Genomic DNA, 22985 nt, shown 5'->3' on the forward strand with positions numbered 1-22985 from the left:
TTTGAGCATTTAAAGGTCACAGGTCCTTTAAAGTCCCCCTGTAGTCAATCATTTTATCCCTAAAACTCATCTTTGATCACCCAAATGGCACCCAAAGTGTCTTCATGCCTTAAAATGGCTTGAATGTAACAACACCATTGCTTCATTTAGTATACGCAGAATATGTAAATTAGCCCCGCCGCAGTATATGTTTAATCCAGCCATGTATGTTTGAACCAGAAACTGATTCATAAGAAGAGGAAGAGTGAATTATACCAGCACGTCTACAAGTCCTCAAGTTCTCTATTGGAGACAGGTTGGGACTGCAGGCAAGCCAGTCAAGTACCCGTACCCTCTTCCTCCGCAGCCAGGACTTTGTAATGTGTGCAGAATGTGGTTTTGCATTGTCTTGTTGAAATATGCATGGACGTCCCTGGAAAAGATGTCTTCTTGATGGCAGCATATTATGCTCATAAATCTCTATGTACTTTTCAGCATTAATGGTGCCTTCACAGAAGTGCAAGTTACCTTTGCCAAGGGCACTGACACAACCCCATACCATGACAGACCCTGGCTTTTGGACTTGTTGCTGGTAACAGTCTGGATGATCCTTTTCTTCTTTGGTCCGGAGCACACGGCGTCCATTCCTCCCAAAAAATACCTCAAATACTGATTCATCTGACCACAGTACACGTTTCCACTGTGTGATGGTCCATCCCAGATGCCTCCGAGCCCAGAGAAGTCGACGGCGCTTCTGGACACTGTTAACATAGGGCTTCCTTTTAGCACAGTACAGTTTTAACTGGCATTTGTGGATGTAACTACGTATTGTGGTACTTGACAAAGGTTTGCCAAAGTAGTCCTGAGCCCATGTGGTGATATCGCTTATAGATGAATGACGATTCTTGATGCTGTGCCGCCTGTGAGTACATGTCTGGTTTTCTAGAAGCAACTGTTTTAAGTGAGTTTTAAAGGTTTTCAATGTAGGACATTCTCTTATTGGAAGGGGCAAACTATTCCAGAGTTTTCTGTCTATTACTGACAATACGTTTTGTCCAAAAGTGGTGCGCCTAAATGGTATCACACTGTCCCCTTTCACAGAGGCCTGTTTACTCAGTGGTGGAAATGGCCGAAATTCACTACGTTTTTTTTTTTTTTTTTGAGTTGCACAGTTTAAGAGGTCACAAAAACCTTCTAAATAAATTGTCCCCAGGTTAAATAAATCTGTTGAATATTTTGGATGGTTACTGTACATCTCAGTTTAGTGCTTTGAAAATGAACAATTAAACATGTAAAGGTGAATCTAGTAGTAAGGCAGTTATATATTTATCGATTAAAAAAAGTAACTAATTAATCGCACATTCAACATCTGCGTTTTTAATATTTTTTCATTGTAATAATTCCACAGTTACTCTCTAAACTTATGTAGAAACAACTTAAAGACAGTATATTTGAAATATTTGTTGTAATGGCATATTTTTATGAAAACTGCTACCGATGTCTCTGAATTTTTTTTCCTTCTTTTAAAACATTAATGATAGACATTCAACATTAGAGTATAAATAAAGGCTATATCAAGTCCAAGTGAACTTAAAACAATATTCACACAAACCTATTATAAAAAATGTCTGGGGGTCATTTGGAACATTTCAAACTTGTGTGGGAAAAGGTTACACAAACAAGGCTTTTGTTACAGTATATTCTTTTGGGGGAAAAAATCTACATTATTTTCTGAATTCTACATTTTGTCTTAGGTTAGTTTAATAATATAGCCTAAGCATCATTGATAACCCCTTGTTATAAAAAAAATATATATTAATAATTCTCTCTAATTGGCCTCATTAGCTAAGCCCGCTAAAAAACACAAGACAAGCAGGGCCGTAACCACACACATTGTAATATCAGAAAGCTTTATTAATGTTTTTACTGTAAAGTTGTGCAGTTTAAGGGGGATTTGTTTTTGTTTTTTTGCCTCTATTTAAATTATTACAAATTAATACAGTTATATAAAATGGCAACATTTTATGTAGCCTAAAATCCACTTTTAAAAAATATCTACATTTCTCATTTTCATTCATGATGATAAAGTGAACATGTGCTTTGGTTTAGTGGAGGATTGCTGCCACCTACTGGAAAACAAACACTTTTATAATTAAAATAATACTATTTTTACCTTTATGTGTAGACATTTTAGACAATCATTATTATAACAATAGAAACGTCTCTTATCATTTTTGGGGTGCGTGGTGAGATATAAGTAGCTAAACATTTAATATTTGACAACTGTTTATGATAGATGTATTCAACGACCCACAGTAATAATACAGTGATGTAAACTGTTCATATTTTTTTATGGAATTTCGCCATATTTTATTAAAATATGTTATAAGACACGTTTTGCACTTTTGACATAGTGAATATTGAATGTGTGCATATTTTAAATAAAATACTATAAGCAAAGAGTTTAGCCTAAATGGATTACCTCACATCTAGGCTATTAGACTAGAACTGCTTTTACCATTCTTATTTCTTTTTTTTCTGTATTACCTTAAATCCATTTTAATCCTTATTTTATTTTCCAGGTATCATTACATGCTTGGCCTGTGTTTTCATTGCATTTCCAATTTTGACCAGCATGGTTCGCCATTTGTGTGTGTTTTGTGCATATCTCGCATGCATTTCTGAATTACACTGTGCGATTCTGGATCTGATTTCACTCGATATAACGGAAATTCAAGCTCTTTTCGGGAAAGACGGCCGGATCATTTTTAGATGACCATTTATGTATTAATATTATATTTATAGACAGGATCATTTCAGGCATGTTAACACAGCTTTATCATTTCAAAGTTTCTGTTATGGCATCTGTTAATGTTCTGAATTCTCCATGTTCAGCATAATAACCGGAGATGTGCGCAGAATCAGCGCTGCAAGTTACAGAATATTGCGCAACATGCGCAGCTTACGCTCATTTAGTAGACTGAGAATATGCGTAGCGCTAGTCGCTGGATTGCTCGCACTTTAAGGACATTGTATGAGTAACGTACAAGTAAGTCCAGTGTTATTTGAATATTAATGTTGTATTACAAGTGTATTCGTTGCAGATACTGTTTATAAGTTTTATTCATTTATATGCATATGCAATCTATTTATCTCACGTGAGTTATGCGCTGAATTGACGTCAATCCTTTGAAGTTTAAGGATGAAGACACTTTATGTTGAGTTTATTTATATCACTTAAGTGATTTATATGTTAATTATTATTTCTCTTTAACTGTTCTAGATCAACCTTGCACATGTCCATCTGTGTTGATACAAAGCAATCATTAAAAGGCTATCATCTATCCATGACTCTGAGTTCTCTGACATGAACACTGTGGCGGTCAGTGCACATTGATCCAGATATATCCTAATTCAGAACAGTTAAAGTAACGGGTTTTCGGTCAAAAATCACAGTTCATCATTCCAGATAATTTACCTCAAGCACGTACCAATGGAGAAGCATTTCCATTGGCTGCAGTCTGCCGGTATTGGCCAATCACAAAAGTTGACATTGTGCAGCCTTTATCACAGAATATTCTGCTACGTTTTTATTATTATAGATTGCATTACGTGTATATGTGGCTATTATATTGTAGATTATTGAGTTGCTAAAATATACAAATCCTTTTAATTAAAAAAATAAATAAAATTGAACCATTTTTTTTTTAGCTGGAACTCCGTCCTCCCTCGAAACCCCTTTTCCACCCCTGCGTGTACTACCACCGCTTTGGAAGAAGCCATGCAGCGGAGGGGCATTAGAATGTGACACCTTCATATTTTTTTATGTTTAGGTAGAGATCGACATGACTTAGTGAGCCAGTCATCAATGTGAGCCATTGCAGATGTAAGTGTGGATGCCATCTCTTGGTAGTTCTTAGCATGTGTAAAGAGCATATCTGCATACATCTGAACATCAACATTTTTACATGCCTCTGGCAGATCATTTATATACAGTGTAAACAGGATTGGACCAAGTGTGGAGCCTTGGGGGACCCCTACTGGACATTCACAGAATGGGGACTTTGAATCATTAAAGTCCCAGTGAACCGGAAGTTGCAACTGACTTTATTTCAGTGCTGTGACGTATTTCCAGGTGAAACGGAATATTGAATAGAGGGCAGGGTTTTACTTCAGCGCTCCTCCTCTCCATCTCACGCTCATAGCAGACTAACGGATGGAGGGGAGTGGTTAAGGATATTCAAACCCAAGCCGGCGCATAGTCGTCATCGGAAAGGGAACGCCATTCAAGACCGGAAGTTACTTTTCAGATTTTGTTTAAAGATTACCGCGGCAAACAATTTTTTTCTGTGTATTAACTTGCACGGATTAGTTGTTCACCCTAAGACCTGTAATGTGGGCTAACAAATTAAATAAGATCGATTTTGATTTCATGAGGACTTTAACACAACCACGTTGCTTTCTACTGGATAGGTATGATTTTATCCAGTTTGAGAGCTTGTTCAGAGAAATTGAAATATGTTAATTTAGATAAAAGAACTTTGTAATTAACAGTATGGAAAGCTCGTTTTAGATCTATAAAGACAGCACCAACATAAGAACTCTTATCTAGATAGCCTTTAACCTTTCCCAGAAACACACAGTTGAACCCTGAACCCAAATCCCATAGGGTGGAATAAATTATTGCTTGTATTGAGATGTTGAATCAGTTTAGCCACCCATTTTTCGACTATACCAGGGCCATCTTTCAAGCTGATGGCACAATGGATTGACTTAAAGGGGTCATGAACTGGCTTTTTTATTTTTTTATACTGTTATCTGAGGTCAACTTATGACGTTTGTGTGGTTTTTACATTCAAAAACATCATAATGAATAAGTAATAGGCTATTTTCTGCCTTGGTTTTGAGGCTCTCTGAAAAACACTCGGATTTGATGGGCGTGCCGCACTGAACACTTTGAAGTAAACGCCCACGGCTAGGATTGGATAAGATTTGCATATTTAATGTGCTTCAGTCAGTCCATATGGTTATCTTCTGGGGAAATGCTCAGAGGACTCGCAAAATATCAAACAAACACAATGATTAAATCACACACACTCTCGCGGACACAGACACACACACACACTGGAAGTTTTCAGCTCTGAAACTTACAGGTTATTCTTATATTACCATGACCTTTTATATATCAAAAGCTCAAGGGAAAGTTGATTTCTCAGTTCAACACCCCTTTAAGGACTGATTAATGAAATATGGGTCTCTTTGTGCCTTTTTAGAAAATTAGTATCAAGGCCATAGATATCCATGGCCTTAGAATTTTTTAAGCCACTGATGCTACTTCTGTTTCAGTTATTTGTTGTAAATAGAAATCGGCTGTGCATAATTAATGGAGCAAATAGAATAGCTAGGTGAATTAAAAAGTTGAGTTGTTTCATAAACAGAGTCTAGAAAGAAAGAGTTCTGTATATGTGATGGTTGGATCTGTAACTAATTCAGTGTTAATTTTCAACTCTAAATCTTTATTGTTATTATTATGTTTTCTGCCAATCAGCTTGTTGATGGTTTGCCATATCTTCCTCCCATTTCCTCTTGCCTCTTCAATAGTATTGATGAAGAAGTTGGCTTTAGTTTATCTTTTTTTTTAACTTTATTTCTTAATGAGGTACATTTTTGTCGGTCTGTTAAAAGACCTGATTTTAAAGATTGTTTCAATAATTGATCTCTTTCCTTCATAAGTTTCCTACACTCTTCATTTAGCCAGGGCAATGTGTTTTTCTTCGACTGCCTAGTGAATCGACGCACCCAGGGCACGGTTGCCACACATAGACTGTAAATAAATATGAACGTAGTGTCCGTGACATCACCCATAGGTTTCTGAAGCCTAAAGTGCGGCCGTTGCCATCTTGACAGCATGTCACTCCCGGATAACTGAAAAGGGGCTAAAGATGAGCTAACAGGTGGAGTGGGTGGAGCTAACGGACAGCAGACAAACAGCAGGGGCAATCCACCTGTCACTCGAAGTTGCCACGCCCTTAACTATGCAGAACTTTAATGCTTTATATAATGTAAACAAATGAGTTTTAAAAAAATTCACCCCCCTTACAGTTGTCATGAAGGGCAAAATTAGCCGTATAGACCAAAACCACAATTTGTACCAGACTGTAAACATGTAAATCCTGCATACTTTGGCCTTGAGAATGATTTAGGTCAATCTTGAAGCTCATAGGAATAGTTTCCCAAAAACGAATAAAAAGTTCTGTCCTGAAAGTCTAGATGGTGCAGGCTGATAGCTCCATAAAGGTGCAGTAAGCGTATATTCTGAGAAACGCTGTTGAAAGTGGATCGGACCGAGCACTAAAACACGTGTAGCCAATCGGCGTGTCCACTCATGAGGGGGGAGGTGCTTGTGCGCCATAGCGTGTTTGTGAAGTTGGGGTGATCCTTTTGGGTAGGGGCGTGTTTGTTTTGGTGATTTCAAATATCAACAGTGTTTCTCAAAAATCGCTTACTGCACCTTTAACTCAATCTGCTTGCAATCACATCATTCTCTTTAGAGCACATCTGATTGGTTCCTGCTGTATCAGTAGCCAATGAGCTGTCATGCTCAACCTTCAAATGCTTTGTTAGCATTTGCTGTAGTTGCAGCGCGATTTTAGAAACCCTCCACCTTTGCCAGCTCCACCTGTATCAACTGAAATCATAAAGAATTAGATTAAATCTGACACTTTTGGTAACGTTACATGTCAAATTACACATAAAACGTGTGATTTCGAGTAAAATGTTTCACTTTGTTAAACTTTGATAATCAAGTAGTCTAGCAGGAGAAATGGGTTCCCGTGTATCCGCTAGGCAGTTTTTTGTAACCTGTTTTTTTGGGACCCTAATGGTTTCTTGTTAAGAATTTTTGCCGTTGCCGAGGTCAACTAATGTCCCATGGGGTTCGTTTGGCGGCCATCTTAACTCCTAAACCACACAACATACAAAGACAAATGAACCCACTTGCTAATATAATTCGGACACCAGGAATCAAATGGAAAGGTCATTGACATGGTACAACCACGCTATTGGTGAAAAACAGGCAAATAACACATTTAGGGTCATAATGATGTAACTTTTGCTATTTTGTGTTGCAAATTTAGCCGTATAAATCTAATTTATTCTGTTATAACAATTGCAAGGTTATTAAATTGATCACTATTAAATGGATCAATGATCATCATGGTTGTTTATCATCAATCTCCACCTCATCCTCTTCCCCCTCTCAATCATCATCAGCAAACAGGTCGATGAGAGATGGGGCCAGAATTGCTCCACAAGACCAGACAGTAGGAATGGGCGATATGGACTTAAAAATGTATCCCGATATTTTCTAGTATTTATTGCGATAACGATATCAATGACGATACATGTAGTATCATTCCCCATGTTTAAATTTTTTAATAATTTTTTTATGTAAAATTCCACACCAGCCTTTTCAGAAATGGAAAAGTTGCAGATATAATTGTCTTCTGTAAAAGTGCAGGAAATGTTTAAATAGTGCAACTGTGCTAAAAAACGTCACACAATACAAACAAAAATAATTTTTAAATCAATGAAAAGTTTTACATGTAAACCGATTCTGTATTTATTCATACATGGTGCAAACAGTGGTAAAAATAGCAGAAACAGCAAAAGTAATTATCCCAAAAATGTCTTCAGATTACAAAAAAGTTGAAAATAATGATTTAATGATAGAACTTCAGTAATTTGAGTTGATAATATAATAATACCACGAATTATTCTACTAATAAAAATAAACTGCACTAAGGAATAATGAGCTTCTGGGTTCATGAATATTAATCACGTTGTCAGCGTTCATTCCAACTGATTGGCTGAAATCAAAACAGGCACAGTAATAGGTGCGCGCCAGCCAATGAGATTCCCGTTTGTGCATTCCTTTCTTCCTGTTCACGAAAGGCTGAATAATTCCAAATAAACGCCATTACTTTACAGGAAAATGCAACAAAGGATATTGTTTACATGTAGCACGTCAATTCTGTTTGGTATAAGACTCTCTCGCTCTCTCTTTGAGTGTGTGTGAAACACTGAGCGCTCTCAGTCGCGCGCCTCACACTAGTGTTTAATGTGCGTCATATACACTGCGCATTCATTGAGATTAACTGAAATAGTGTGCTTTACCGATCGATTGAGACAGAGCGAATCTCTTAAGCGCTCAGTCCAAGTGCTCAGCGAGTGAAAATACATCTGTATGGTTCAGATTGCCCTCAGGTAGCCCCTCGTTTAGCTATGAACTCTTCCGCAGCTTCCACCATAGTTGTTTTCGTTCTGCACGTGAGATGCGGATTCAGTGGCGCAGCTCCTATCAAGCACCGCGCGTAGAGCACCAAGTGCTGAGGGGGCACCACAAGAAATTCTCTCTCCAACCCCCGTTCAGCTATACAGAGTGACGAACGCAGCCACCGCGGCCATCATAAAGTAATAATGTTTAGGGCATCAAGAGACGGCCAGCGGTGGCACGGTGCGGATGGGTCGCGCCATCAACTAGGCTTTATCGTTATTATCGCGGGAAGGCAAATTCTTATCGTGGGGAGAATTTTTACCGGTATATCGCAAACGATAAGATATCGCCCATCCCTACCAGACAGGCTCCAAAATCCCTCCGTCCGTCTTCTCCCACCCCTGACCCTCGTCATAGGGTTTAAGGCCTCCGGAAGATCGGCTCAGCTGCCCGCTTGCCCGCTGGATGTGAGGGATGAGTGAGTCTTGGCAGTGGGGCAGGCGAGCAAAATCGACTCTCGACTTAATGCTGAGGGTCTCGTCTTCTCCCACAATCTTCTTGAGCATCTTGCTCCTGACCGGCTTGACTGATGTCTCACATGCTTGACTGTACATCACACACGTGAAGACCTCCAGCTGCTCCTGCACTTCCAACTTCACCTTCCACTCATCGCACAGCTGACTGGAGGAAGATTGTTGGGATAATTGCTAAGTTTGCTCTCTCCAAATATTATATTCAATACATTTAAATTCAATTGTCTAAAATTCATCCACCAACCTGAAAGCCTTTTGAAATTTGGGGTTCTTCTGGAGCTTTTTGAGCGGTGTCACCTTGCCCTTGCCTTTGAAGGTGCTAGTGCAGTCCTCACCACTAAACACACAGTAGCCGAGCAGCTGCTGCAGTACGGCTGCCCAAGAGGAGTGGCCAGCTCTGGGACATTGACCAGCTGACGGTGGCGGCCCATGCCAGTGTCGAGGTAGATGACGAGGTTGATGGTGTCAGCGTGATGCAGGATGAAGGATGAAGAAGATGTCGGTGTCCAGGGTCCTCACTACTGCCGACTTGAATCCCAGCTTGACGGCATGATGCAGGCGGAGCACAACCGGCTGTCTATCTCCTCCTGGTCTGACTGGAGGGCATGGATCTCAATAAACTCAACCTGAAATGGCTGAAAACACCCCAATGCACGGTAGCTTATATTCTTGGCAAACAATCTGCTAACACAAGACCTCACTGAAGTTTCCTAGGTATGGATCAATCAACTTCTCCATCCGACGACATTAGCTGATGAGCTGTTCCCTCCACAATGAGAGCAGCCGCCTCGCACTTCTCCAGTTGGGATGCTTCCTCCTTACTCCCCCAGACCTTGAGCATCAACTGATAAACGACAGAAAGCGAGTTTAATTGTATCGATAAGAGCAGGGGTTTGGCACCCCAGAGTGAGAGATATTAATATTATTAACCCTATAAAGCCTATTGTATAATATTTGATATGTACATTTCTAAGGCCTCTTTGATCATGATAAACATAATCAAAACTTTGCTGAAAAAACATCTACACACAATCTACTGTTGTCTGATTGATAGTTTGATTATCCATACATAATGTTTTAGGAAACCCATGTTAAAATGTGAGTATCAAATATGATCCATCAGGCTTTTGAGTTTATTTGTTCATCTCTCAGTCATCAAAAACTACAGAGCTTAGATCGTGAAAGCATTTCAATATAATCTTACTAAGACATTATTGGGGAATATAGAGTGACAACAGATATTTATATGCATTTTAAGACTATTATAAAGATCTCACTGACTGACATTACAAGCTATCAGAATTTCATCTTACGTTTTGACAATATAAATATCAGCAGGTGCACAAAATTACACATTTTTGCTCAGTTTGAGCTTCTGAATAAAATTAAGGTGTTTTTTTCCCCTCTTTGAAAATCTTAATCATAGTATAATAATATCATAGTATATGCGCCATAAAAGCCTGAAGTATGAAACTCAACTAAACACAAACACACATACATAAACTTTCATTTTAATACCATGAAAAAAAAGTTAAAATAATACGAACTAAAAAATTCACCATTAAACTAATACAAGGAAACATTATTTAAAAAATTTTTTATTCATATGCAATAATATAGAAAAATATAGTAAAAAATAAATAAATAAAAGTATTTAGCAACACATTTTGATGCATGCAGAGTAAGGTGACCAGATTTCTGAAATGGAAACTTGGACATTTCCGATTTGAGTGGTCAAAATATCACTAAATCTCATTTGTTATTAGGCCTGTCCATTAATTAAAAACAGGGACAATATATTTTTGAATGTTTTTTGTTGTCGTTGTGGGCTGGGCTCCCTATATTATTATTAACATTAACAATTATTATGATTTAGTTTTATTATTATTACGATTTTTGGTCTGGTTTTAATACAATTCACTGCACCCGCAAAAACAAAAACAAAAAAACAATCAAACAATGAAAACAGTTCATAGTAAAACCACCACTGTAAATCACAAGCCGTTCAAAACAATATTAGAACATGATTTAACAAAAACACATTACACAAATAAAACAACATAAATATGGAATAAAACTATTTAACAAATATAATTGTATTTAATACTTTAATTTTCACAAGTTTATACTGTATAAATTACTTTTTTTCTTTTACTTCAAATGTTTTGTTACGTTTGTGCTTGCAATAACTGTTACTATCTTTAATTGGTCTTGTTATTTTGCATTTTAGGCTCATTTTAAGCATGTATTTAAGTATGTGTGCATTCTGCACATGTATTTGTTGTGAGCTAGGGTAAGGTGTAATTGTTTAGCTTTTATATACACACACACACACACACACACACACACACACACACACACACACACACACACACACACACACACACACACACACACACACACACACACACACACACACACACACACACACATATAGTAATTTGTACTATATGTAGTATGTTAGTATGGTAGTATGCTACTACCTTGAAAGTGATAACGATGTTTCTTTAGATATTTGACGATAATGGCGGTCTGCTCTCGGTTACGTTCATCATGAAGCTGCGTGCGCGACCAAGTAGAGTCAGCGCAGCTCACAGCGCCATCTGCTGGTGAAAGAATTACAACATGATGCCCCAGCAGCTGCTGTATGTTGGGCTTTTTTGCAATGTATACCGTATGCCGGTTGTTTTGAACGAGCTGTAAAAAACGGGGACATTTCTGGAAAACGTCCGCCTGGTAATTGTAGAGATATCTAGCATTTCTGAGTGATGATGATGCAGAGGAATCACTGAATCAAAGTTTTGAACTGATTCAATGAAACAGATTCAGACTTTTTATTAAAGAAAACGTCCAAATTAAGTTCATAACTATTCAATAAATGTGTTTAGATCGATGCGCGGTCACGTGCTCTGCTCATATGAATGATTTGAGTTTTAGTTGCTATGGCGACGCATGTTATGAACATTGTTATGAATTGATTCTGATCTCATATGCAGGCGCACTGATCGCGATCTGTTGTTGAGAGAGACGAGGCGAATTCAAAAACTTTTGCAGAATATTTTCTGTGCTGACTGAGATTTTGAAGCTGTTCGGACGATTCCTGAGACAAGAGTTTTATTCTGGAAGAACAACGCAGGAGATATCCTTTACACAGAGTTATATTTTTGAGTTTTAGTTCTTATTATTTATATAGTGCTATCTTATTGTTCTTTTCTTATTTTAGGAGTTTCAAATTTTATTTCTTTTTATTTTTTTATTTTTCTGGGAGGAGTATTTTTGAGGAGAGTTTATTGTTTTGTATTGTATTGTGTTGTGTTGTGTTGTGTTTTGTGTTTTGTATTGTTTTTATTCCAGATTGGAGGAGGATGTCGATGGCGAATATGATGGGTGAAACAGGAGGTGAGTGCTTTAGGTGTTTCATTTGTTTATGGGATGTTATGTTTCGGAAATATTCCAGCCTCTCCAAATCCAGGAGAGCCACTTTCTCTCAGACGGCTGGTCAGGAGGTTTGGAGACCCTGTTCTGTTCTGATGACCGACCCAGACACAGATCCAGGAGCTTCCTACACATTTAGCACTTCTGTCTTCTGAGTTTTGTGTTTCTGTGTCCACAGGTCAGACGGACAGGAAGAGGGAGTGGCAGAGCGGCAGCCGGGAGAGCCAGGACGATGGACGTCCATCCACTCCATCTAAACTCTTACGCAGAGGTCAGAATAGGCTTTTATTGAAGAAGTTATTGCTCAGTTATCAAATAATGTGTCATTGAAAATAGAAAGTTGAAAAATAAATAAATACAGTAACAATTTGATGTGACCACTGACATTGATTATTAATATGATAAGAAATATCTTCACCAAGCATCATGTCCATATCATCTTTGTCCCTCTCTGACAATATAGTGAGGTGGTTCTCTAGAGAGTCGTTGAGCCTCAGCAGCCGAGGCACGTACATCGTCGAATGGAGTGGCGATCGGTCGGATAGCCTAAGCGAACAGGGCAGTTCCAGCGACTGTTGTTTGTCCAGGTCCGACAGCCTCGAAGAGTGGATGTGCCCTCCGCTGCCAGGTCAAGTTCCCGTCGAGCCAACGGAGACTTCAAATGGCCTTATGGAGGCTTCACCAGTGAACAGGAGCTCAACAGGTGAGACTGAAATAAAGCTGGGCGGTGTAAAGTGTACAGATGGAGATTTTTGCTATTTCATATTTCATTCTGACAGTCACAGTACAGTCACATTTAATTTCCTTTTGCTGAAACTTTGAGCGGCTTGTTTGCTTCCTGCTTCTATGAAGCCCATCCCTCTGAAAAACGCAATGGTCTTAGATTGGTTAGATGGCCAAATGTAGTTTGTAGTTCTGCAACAGCTCTCTCTCTCTTTCGTAATGACTGCGACGTGGCCTCGCCCACTTTGTTGCGTGTTCACGGGGGCAGTGTTTATGTTAATAGCAAGGGTTTATGATATCAACAAACCGGGAAGAAGCTTGTTGTAGTCCAAACCGGACGTTTTTGTAGGCAATAAACTGCCATAACTTTAAAAGACAATATCTAACTTTCAGCGCTGTAACTTTGCAGATACTGTTTATGCTCAAGCAGCAACATTACACACTAACTAAAGTTAAAAAAGTGAAATCGCATGCAACCACCCCTTTAACAGTAAAATGTAAGTTATGTCATTATATCACAGCCTAATTTGGCGTCAGAGATGTTTCTAATAATTCAGTTTTGTTTTCTTCATTTCAGAAAAACCTGCCGATTGTAAGAAGAGGAAAGGAGATCGTTCTTTCTTCAGGAACGTGTGTCAGGCTATGAGGCGCTCGCTCCTCTGCTGTTGTCTCGGTGCTGAGGATGTTGTGGAGCCGTTTGTTCCTCCAGCGGATCTGGAGCCAGAGCCCGATCCTGGTCCATCATCACCTGATCCAGATCCCTCCGGCGTCCAGCCAAATAACGGTCAATCCGCAGACATTATTCCTCCAACATTGTTTTAAACAGTATTATTATTGTCTTGTTTGCACTGATATTTTAAATATAAAACAAAGGATCTAGCAAGCTCATATATTTCTCATATTTTATTTTTCAGACTCCTTTGAGACTCTCTATAACGTGGGAGAGATGATTGGATCCGTGTTTTTTTTCCTCTGATTCCTTGGCTCAAGCCGATTCGATTGCACATATGACGTTTTATAATTTGACGATGATTTTCCCGCCATTTTTAATTAACCTACTTTTGCGAACTCCTCCGAGGAATTTTCACAAACATTTTACCAGATCATCTTCAGACCATGCTGACAAAAAGTTATGGAATTCAAGTTGATTAGTTAAATCGTTTTTCGATAAACGCGCAAACAAATTTTACGTAGCTGTTGCAAAAATACAAAAGGCAATATCTCCGCAACGCTTTATCGTATTCAAACCAAACTTGGTACATGTCATCACAAGCATGACCTGAGGCAACATGGAGCGTTTCGGCGCAGGGCCACCTACTGGTCCAGAGATTCCAAAAAATTGCTATTTTTGCTTATAACTTCTGAACCGTCTGTCCAAAAATCAAAGTGGTCTCGTTAGATTCAGGACGGCATGCTGAGTCGTCTGATATAAAAATTTTTTTAAAAGAATAAAAAGAATTCTTTTTTTCAAACGCTTATAACTTTGGGTGTGGTTGACTTATTTTCATGGGAGTAATGTTTTTTGTCTCCTGAATCCTTGCCGAGTCCAACGACACCAGACTTGCCAGGTTTCGGCCTTTGGTTTGTGCAGCGTGGTAATTTAGCGTTTATAAAACGTTAGCTGATATCTTCAAACCCACTCGTCCGATCGAGACGAAACCAGCATCAGAAGTTTGGAAACAAAGGTCGATAGCTATAAGTTAATACCCAAATGTCAAAATATTGATAGTAAGGGGTAGTAAAATCCAATCAAAGTCAGGTGTCAGTAATTTTTTATGTGTTTTTTCATATAAAAAGTCTATAACTCCTAAACAAAACAAGATATTTTCACCAAAATTTACACACATATGTATGGGCTCACTCCGAAAACACATAAAAACTATTGTAGGATTGTGCCTCTTGGTGGCGCTATAATTAAACAAAATATGAAATTGGCTCTATACAACTCAATGTTTTAATGTGGGGTTTTAACATTTTTGCTTCAAATGTCTTCACTAATTTTTTCATTTGGTCTGCTGCTAGCTTCCTTGTTTGCTTTTGTTGCACTTGGCCCCAGTATTGCTGCTTGCAGCCATATTTAAACTAGCATTTGCTCATCAAAGATTACTCCATTGGGTTCTGACCTCATAGGGGAGGGAGAGAGCCTGGGATGTATGTTTTATCTTTATTGTTTTGAGCTTTGTACATGCTAATAGATGTAAATAATATATGTTGTAAGGTTGAAATGTCATGAAGGTTTGTTTGTTTATGCTTTGTCACCTGTTTGTAACTTATAGGTTTTCCCCTAAAATTATGTTTTTCATTTTTTCAGACAGCCATTTTAGGGCAGGGAGGTAGTGTGAAGGAGAGATTTAATCTCGTTTGTATTTTTTGGTCCTGTACATTGGCATAGCCAACTTACATTCGTGTATAGCAAATTTATTTTCCTCTGTATTATTTTTCTTAAAACCACTCTGGACTGTGCATTTTTGTCCCTGTCACTTATTTTACACCTCTGTCCGCTGGTACATCCTGACAATAGTGTCTTATATGTGACCTGATGACCCCTTTGAATAAAAGTATCATTTGTTTGTTGAACCCACAGCCTTGCAAAGTACACTTCTTTTATTTATTTTTATTTTATTGGTTTATTTGATAGGGATTATGCATATAAATGAACATTGTTGTATAAAAATACATCATGTAAATATGCCAGAATTAGTCAAAATAACTACTTTTCATCTGCAGTCCCTAGGCAGGTAACATAAGACTAACAAGAAGACAGCCCACAATCAAACAGCATTCATTCACTATAGAGTAAAATATACAATAATGACATATACATTGATAAAACAAAAAACAAAGACACATAATGGCAAAGACATTGTTCATCCACCTCTATACTGCATTCAATAAACAGTGAAAATGTATGGGTGATAAATGTGTGAGCAGGGGCGGGTCTAGACAATTTTTCGTGGGGGGGGGCCAGGCTGGGGCACAGACTCAGAGAGGGGTGGCACATTTAAATACATGTAAACAGTGAACCAGTATAAATAGCCCTACACTGGAGGTAATAATACTGTATATTATTGATAACAAAACATATTATAATGAGTGAAAATGAATTAAAAATGAGCAACTTCAAATTTGATATGAAATAACAAATAACTCAACAGTAGTAGAAGAACATGGGTTGTGGTAAATGCAATGCAAGCATGATTTTTTTCCATCATAATTGTATATAGTTGTAAACAAGATGGACCAACATAATTGACAACAGTAGAAAGGCTTTTGAGCTCAACAAGAAGCTGTAGCAGTGTTTATTCATATTTATATTACATTATAAATATATTATATTTTTTTCCCACAGGATTTTTTGAGACTATGCTGGGTAGACATTGGTCCCTCTAGGCTAGGGGTTGCTCCCCAAAAGAAAATTGTTCATTTTAAATTTAAATGCATAAATCTGGTGCATTTTGAGAGAAAAATTAAGTGACTATCCATAAAGAAATGTGTTTTTTGTAAACAATTTTGTACTTTAGTAGTAATTTATTTATTTATTGGTTGCATAGATATGAATGGTGATGGTATAGGGCACATAAATGATAGTTCATAAATGGTAAAACATGGAGAGTATGCATTCAAACCATCAAAAATATACAGCAAAAGAGGTTACCTTCGTTGAATTAACTTATTTCTAGAATAATTAGTGGGGGCCTGTAATACATATTTATTATGTGAATATTTAGGCTATAGGGTCTAACTGTTCAAATTACTCATGGTTCAGTCTGTATGTGCTATATTCAGGGAAAAAATAACTATCAAATAAAAATAAAGAAGATAAAAACAAATGATCTAACTATGCAAAAGCACAAATAAATACAATCAGAGCAAAGATACTTATAAAATAAACAGTGCTTTTCAGGTTTTTCTGGTAGATCTAACATTAGTTCTCAGAAATGGAATATCAGTAATCAAATGTAAAATTGCATTGCATAGCCTATTTGACTGTATAAATTAAAGACTGTTATTAAAGGTATAAAAGCTAAAGCAGTGAGTGATTTCCTTGTCTTTTGTAGTTTGATTAACATTAAAAACACAGACAGCAGGAATATTAGTTTGCTAGAATACTCAAGACGATCATGTTGACAATTTTTGTGTGAATTTGTCCGTTTAGGCGGAAGACTTTAAAGAGAACTCAATATTTGCTCGCTATCTGAGACGCGGGTTTGCGTGCTTCGGATGAGCACACACACACACACACACACACACACACACACACACACACACACACACACACACACACACACACACACACACACACACACACACACACACACACACACACACACACTCTTCTCACAGCGCACAACTTCTCATTCGCGTCTTCTAGCTCCTGAATTGGCTTATTTTTAGTTTATTTTTGTGCTCAAATGTTTTTTTATAAGCTTTAAAGTAGAGAAACCAACCACCGCACTTCGCCGTCCGTTTGCGCCCACTATTTACTCCGATAACAACACGTGACGGTAGAGTGGTTCCTCTCCAGTGCAGAGGCGCTCCACAACCACAACAATAACAGGGGGATGAGTGCAGTGGCCACTTGCATGCATACAATAAAATATAAATAAATCAATGCTCTGTAAAATATTAGTTTTAGTTAAGAAAACCGCTGGAACTACTTGTAAAGAATTAATACTGACAAGTCCAACAACATATTACCTTCCGACTCTGATGGGTGGGGGGGCACTTGGGGTGGCCAATTACATTTTGGGGGTGGCCCGTGCCACCCCAGGCCCCCCTCTGGCCCCGCCCCTGCCGCCTGAGGGATCGGAGATCACGGTTGTTCAGCTTCGCCCTTGTCCTTTACGCACTGAAATTCCTCCAGATTCCTTGAATCTTTTAATTATGTTATGCACTGTTGAATGTGAAATATCCAAATCTCTTCCTATCTTTCTTTGAGGAACATTGTTTTTAAACATTTCAATAATTTTCTCACGTATTTGTTGGCAAACTGGCGATCCTCGGCCCATCTTTGCTCCTAAAGGATTAGACCTTTCTTGGATGCTGCTTTTGTACCAAATCATAATTACAATCACCTGTTGACATCACCTGTTTCAAATCACATCATTTTTTAACCATTTAACCTCATTACTAGCCCTAAATTGCTCCTGTCCCAACTTTTTTTGAAATGTGTTGCAGGTCTGAATGACAGGAAAGGATGCATATTTAATGACATGAAGTTGATAAGACAAAACATGAAATATTTTGTGTTCATATTGTCTGCAATGAAATACAAGTCAAAGTAAATTTAGAAATCACTTCTTTTTTTTTTTGCGTTTTCCATACGGTCCCAACTTTTTCTGATTTGGGGTTGTAGAATGTAGGCATATTATACTCTATTTAATAGATATTCAGAAATCAATAAACTATACTTTTATATAAAGTAAAAAAGGCATCTTGCATATCATTTATGTAGAATGTATTGTAGGCTTTTTAATATATATTGTATTGTAGGTTTTCAGGAGAGAAAAAAAAAGAAAAAATGCTGCAGTTCCACCATCTACCAGTAGGAGCAAACTGCTTTAAAGGTACAATATGTAACTTTTTTGGTTCAAAAATTAATCAATACATCATCAATTCTTCTTCTAAAACGTGTTTTGTCTTACCCTGATTCACTAAGCTTATTATAAGTGTTTTTATATTTTAGATATGTCTCATCATATCTGTAAAGAGAGAAAAGTTGCTCCGGCTACTTGCGTTCATGGAGTGGGAGGTGTAGGTTAGTTGTCGCAAAGAGTGAGAAAGGTTGACATGGACCATGCTAAATCTCAAAATCACCCGTAAAAAAAAAACCAGAACAGAGGAGAGTCTGCTAGCAAAAACAAAGTGACAGAGCTTGTAATAAAACAAGAATCAACATTGCTTGCCTTTTCGGAGACGGTGCGAACTGAGAGATTTAAAATGTTGTAAAAGCGACGCAGAGATGGCGTTTTTATTACTCAACAGGTGAGTAAGGTATTCTATTGAATAGATACTTTTTTCCGTAGCTCTCTAACAGAGTTAATTGTAAAGAATATAGTGAAGGGTCATATTCATCCGCACAGTGACTGAGCCGAAACACAAACAAAACAATGTTCTTCCTCAAAATGCATGCAGTTTTGTTTTTAACCACTAGGTTAGAGGGACAAAAGTTGCATATTGTACCTTTAAAAACAAACACGAAGCAAAATGTAAAAGGTAACATAAATAATAAAACAATTTTGAACCATTGTTTTGGAGGCAGATATTGTAATTAGTACAACATTTATTCAAATTTGCTTTGATAGAAATGAAATGGATGAATGCACAAATGGAAACCTGCAACAGACATTGACAGTGATCATATTTCTGGTATAAAACACTAATGATAATAAGATTAAATCAAATAAAAAATAATGTTTAAATTTTTCCTTCCTTACCTTCAGTGAACACTAATTTAATTTCAGTCTTAGTAACGCCGTCGCCGTCTCTTCCTGTTTAAAAACCTGGAGCAAATTGAATCTTTCTAGTGTGAACTCAGGAGAAAAAGCTACTCCAATGCAACATGAATCTCTGTATAATTCATATGAAAGGTCCAATACATAATCAAGAAAAAGTTCTCACCATAGAGCATTATATTTGCGTATTGCTCCTCTTAAGGCAAACACAGCGAGGCCCGAGCCACAAGACAGAGTATAAACTGAAAAATATGAATAAGTTAGATTATTACCGTTCATAGAAGATGTGCTTTTGAAACTGTGAGCTGAAAGGAAGAGGTGCAGTGTGGGTTCAGGCACTACTAAGAAACCATGTGATGTCTCTGTAAGGAAGATGTGCGGTTAACATACCATGATAATACCTGAGATGGAGAATGGACACAAAGAGAGCCATACAATAACCCCAGACGACATCTGTAGAAAAGAATACAGTTTTTTATATTTATCAAATGGCCTGACTTTGTCTGAAGACAATAAAGTTACCTTTCCAGTGGTAAGGTGGACCCTTACATCTTCTGGTGTGTTTTGGCAAACCTGTTAAATCATATTTTCAACATAGGTACATGTCATTTTAATGGCCTTTTAAACCATGTTGTACATTTATTTATTTACATGAGATACATTTGACATCTTCCACTTTCCACTCGGATTCATTTGATAAGTTTTGATAACACATCTTACCAATGATTGCACCAAAACATTCAAACACTAGTGTGAAGAACACACCAAGAACTGACGGCACCACAATAGCTGGAAAAGATGAACATTTTGATTAATTATTGACTCAATGATAGGCCTACAGGTTGATTGATCAAGTATATCGAGGCACTTAAATTTATTTTTGGAAAAAGTTCAAACAAACCTTTAGAAAGTGTGTTTTCCTCATGTGTAAGACTTTGTGGATAAAATAAATTTACCAGGCCCGTTCACACCAAGGACGATATACTGATCTTACTATTTCTGCCATAGAAAGATGTGGTAAAAGTAGTACTGGTATACTAGTATGCGGTTCCTAATTCAGCAAATAACGATTAACGATAAAGAAATAGTTCTAAAAAAATATTTCTAAACATTAAAGTCGGCATGAAACGGAAGTTGAGATCGTCTTTTTCTCCTTATTGTGACGTATATCCGAGTGAAACGGCTTCTAAAATTAGAAAAAAATTAGGGCGAGGCTTGATTTCGTCCTTCGGGAATTGATTAGATCGTTGGAAGTTGGGCGTTGCTAACAAAATGGAGGCAGATTTGAAGTTTGCACTCAGTTGTGGAGAAAAACTCGATCTATCTCTTAAATAAATTTATTTTCTCTCTAAATCTTTTCTACATAATGTTACTGAGCATATTTCCTCACTTTTCGCTGGTTTATGCTACAGATTTTACTTATTTTAAGCCTTTTATGGCTTTATTTCTGTAAAGCTTTTTTCTCAGCTCTCCCTTATAAGGGGGGCGCGCCGTAAGCGCGTTCACACGCTGCATTCCTCAGTGCGAGTCGTCACGATAAGCTGTTCGTCCGACTATATTGAGTAATTTTTACATAAAAAAAGCTTTTATTTCTCATATATTTCTCTCTTTTTGCCTCAAGTCCTTCTTGAAGAACACCTAACCACGATCAATGACATGTTTCTGAGAGGAGGTGCAGAAACGAGACAGGGGGCGACAGAAGAGAGATGGGGGAGGGAAAGTTAACATATTTGATTAAAGATTATAAGGGTAAATAATTTTTTTTTTTAAATAATGAAGTGCACAGATAAATCAGTTATAGTAAACACTACAATATTAATATAAAAATACGAATTATAAAATTTGATTTCATGCCGCCTTTAAAAATAGTACAGAGAAACGATATCGTTGGAATCACTTTCAGAACTACATTTCCCAGCTGATGAACGACAAAAACAGTGACAGCCAATCAGAATCATTTTCACTTTAACGAGCTCGAGCATTTAAAGGGGCAGATCCGCAGATGACAGAACTGAATAAGCAGCGCTATCGTTCGTTGGTGTGTGGACGCTAATATCGTTATGGGTATTATTATATAGTGGGATTCGGTTAGTTATTTGTTTTTAAATATGGTTATCTTATATATCGTTTAAGGTGTGAATGGGCCTTTAATACTGGAAAAAAAGATTGCAAATGATAGTTTCTGTAAACCACTTCACTGAAGTCAGAAGAACTAGCACACACTAAAACAGGTTGACACATAGTGCTGTTCATAGTATGCATAAAAAAATACTTCTTACAGTAGAATGGCCTGTACAGTAATAGTCCACAGCCCAGACCAAAGCAGATAGAGAAAAAATGGTAATATTTATCTGTGGGGAAAGTCAATAACAATAATAAATCATTATAAAACTTTCAATTTTGATTTAAAATAGTTCTGATCTACCAAACTTACAGTGGTTGTAAACGTCCAAAGCACCCTAAAAACAGAATTGTACAATCTTAGTCTTTTGAATTATTCTTTCTTATAGGCCTATCGTATGAGAAAGAACAAAACAGGAGCTTACCATTGAATGATAGTTCACCTCAGACTCGTTAAGCGTTCATTCTGCTTTGACCTTTTTCAAGTGTGATTTTATGGCAGACATATGACTTGGCATGAATATCAAGTAATTTCACTTTCAGATTGATGAGCAAAACCAGTTTTGAGGTTTGTATTTGCTTTTGTCATAATGCTTTCTGTTCTAATCACATGCAATTGTAGTGGCAACATGAAAGAAAAGCTGAATAGCTTACATGTAGCATAATCTAAGAACACAATGACAGATAATTACAGCAGCACATTTCAGGGATTTCAGGGGAATTCAAACCTTGAGGGAAGCATAAAGTGTCACAGTTTCACCATGTCTGCACCCTCCTTGATTCTTATCTGTATGCACTTTGTTATCACCTGCACCTGCACTTTATCTCCTCATCACTGCAAGCAGCATATAAGCACACACCTCAGTCACACAGTCACTTTGTCTGGTCTTGTTTTGAGTAGGACTCATCTTCCTGGTTGCACTTACCTGTCTCAGTGATTGTTACTTGTCTTCAATGTCTCTACTGATTCTCTATCGTCTTCCGCGTCTGTGTATCCTCTCCATCTCCAAGTCTCCATCCAGTCTTTCCACCGATGTGTGTGTTCTCCAGCGTCCAGCATCTCCGCCATCCATCTTCAATGATAAAGAGCATCTATTCACCATTCATCTAGGCTACTTTTCTCTTCTGATATACTCACCATCCAGTCTGCATGCAGTTCTGCTGTCAATAAAACTAAGATTTAGATTAATTTAAAAAACAAATTAATATATATTTTAACATAATTAAAGTGGTAGGACAATTACAAAATAAATATTTTCTCGTTCGTTTGGATAGGCCTATATAATATAAAAGCATTTAATTTTAGAAACAATGTGTTGTTGTTTAGTATAATATACACTTTTTTTTCCCAATAAACTCACAGTTCCCAGTTATAAAGTCAGAATTGATTGATATAAACTCACAATTCTGAGGGAAAAAAAGACTTTATAAATCGCAATTGCGAGTTTATAGGCCTATCTATAA

General features: G+C 37.4%; 3 protein-coding genes across 4 annotated transcripts in view; 2 read left to right on the forward strand and 1 right to left on the reverse strand.

Moving 5' to 3' along the window:
* The window catches only part of tkta (transketolase a), a 37705-nt gene extending 27298 nt beyond the window's left edge, over nucleotides 1-10407 (forward strand). Inside the window, exon 13 of one of the 2 annotated variants that reach the window (XM_079844810.1) lies at nucleotides 7252-10407. In XM_079844810.1, coding sequence (XP_079700936.1) covers nucleotides 7252-7349 — 98 coding nt within the window. In that variant the 3' untranslated portion in view covers nucleotides 7350-10407. Of the gene's footprint in view, nucleotides 1-474; nucleotides 3329-7251 lie in introns of those variants that run through there. The other variant, XM_079844809.1, reaches the window with a different exon arrangement.
* Nucleotides 10408-11783: 1376 nt separating this feature from the next.
* On the forward strand, nucleotides 11784-15527 carry LOC307143329 (uncharacterized protein). Its single transcript, XM_079844811.1, has 5 exons — nucleotides 11784-12186; nucleotides 12401-12493; nucleotides 12686-12925; nucleotides 13523-13729; nucleotides 13860-15527. Exons 1-5 carry the CDS (start codon nucleotides 12153-12155, stop codon nucleotides 13919-13921), a joined length of 636 nt encoding a protein of 211 aa, XP_079700937.1. The 5' UTR covers nucleotides 11784-12152; the 3' UTR covers nucleotides 13922-15527.
* Nucleotides 15528-18257: 2730 nt separating this feature from the next.
* Nucleotides 18258-22025, reverse strand: LOC307143375 (uncharacterized protein). Its single transcript, XM_079844885.1, has 9 exons — nucleotides 21947-22025; nucleotides 21835-21859; nucleotides 21680-21751; nucleotides 20121-20189; nucleotides 19923-19973; nucleotides 19791-19853; nucleotides 19567-19642; nucleotides 19383-19448; nucleotides 18258-19281 (listed from the first exon to the last, which is right to left on the reverse strand). Exons 1-8 carry the CDS (start codon nucleotides 21947-21949, stop codon nucleotides 19412-19414), a joined length of 396 nt encoding a protein of 131 aa, XP_079701011.1. The 5' UTR covers nucleotides 21950-22025; the 3' UTR covers nucleotides 18258-19281; nucleotides 19383-19411.
* Nucleotides 22026-22985: the final 960 nt, after the last annotated feature.

Source organism: Gobio gobio (genome assembly GCF_949357685.1).
Source record: "Gobio gobio genome assembly, chromosome: 19".
Lineage (NCBI taxonomy): Eukaryota > Metazoa > Chordata > Actinopteri > Cypriniformes > Gobionidae > Gobio > Gobio gobio.

What these genes read in the sequence shown, in the direction of transcription:
- LOC307143329 (XM_079844811.1), top strand. Translation starts at nt 12,153, where the DNA reads ATGTCGATGGCGAATATGATGGGTGAAACAGGAG. An exon ending in TATGATGGGTGAAACAGGAG is followed by an intron (nt 12,187 to 12,400) that starts GTGAGTGCTTTA and finishes CTGTGTCCACAG; the next exon opens with GTCAGACGGACAGGAAGAGG. An exon ending in CGGCGTCCAGCCAAATAACG is followed by an intron (nt 13,730 to 13,859) that starts GTCAATCCGCAG and finishes TTTATTTTTCAG; the next exon opens with ACTCCTTTGAGACTCTCTAT.
- LOC307143375 (XM_079844885.1), bottom strand. An exon ending in TTTGGACGTTTACAACCACT is followed by an intron (nt 21,752 to 21,834) that starts GTAAGTTTGGTA and finishes CTTTCCCCACAG; the next exon opens with ATAAATATTACCATTTTTTC. An exon ending in TCCACCTTACCACTGGAAAG is followed by an intron (nt 19,854 to 19,922) that starts GTAACTTTATTG and finishes TCTTTTCTACAG; the next exon opens with ATGTCGTCTGGGGTTATTGT.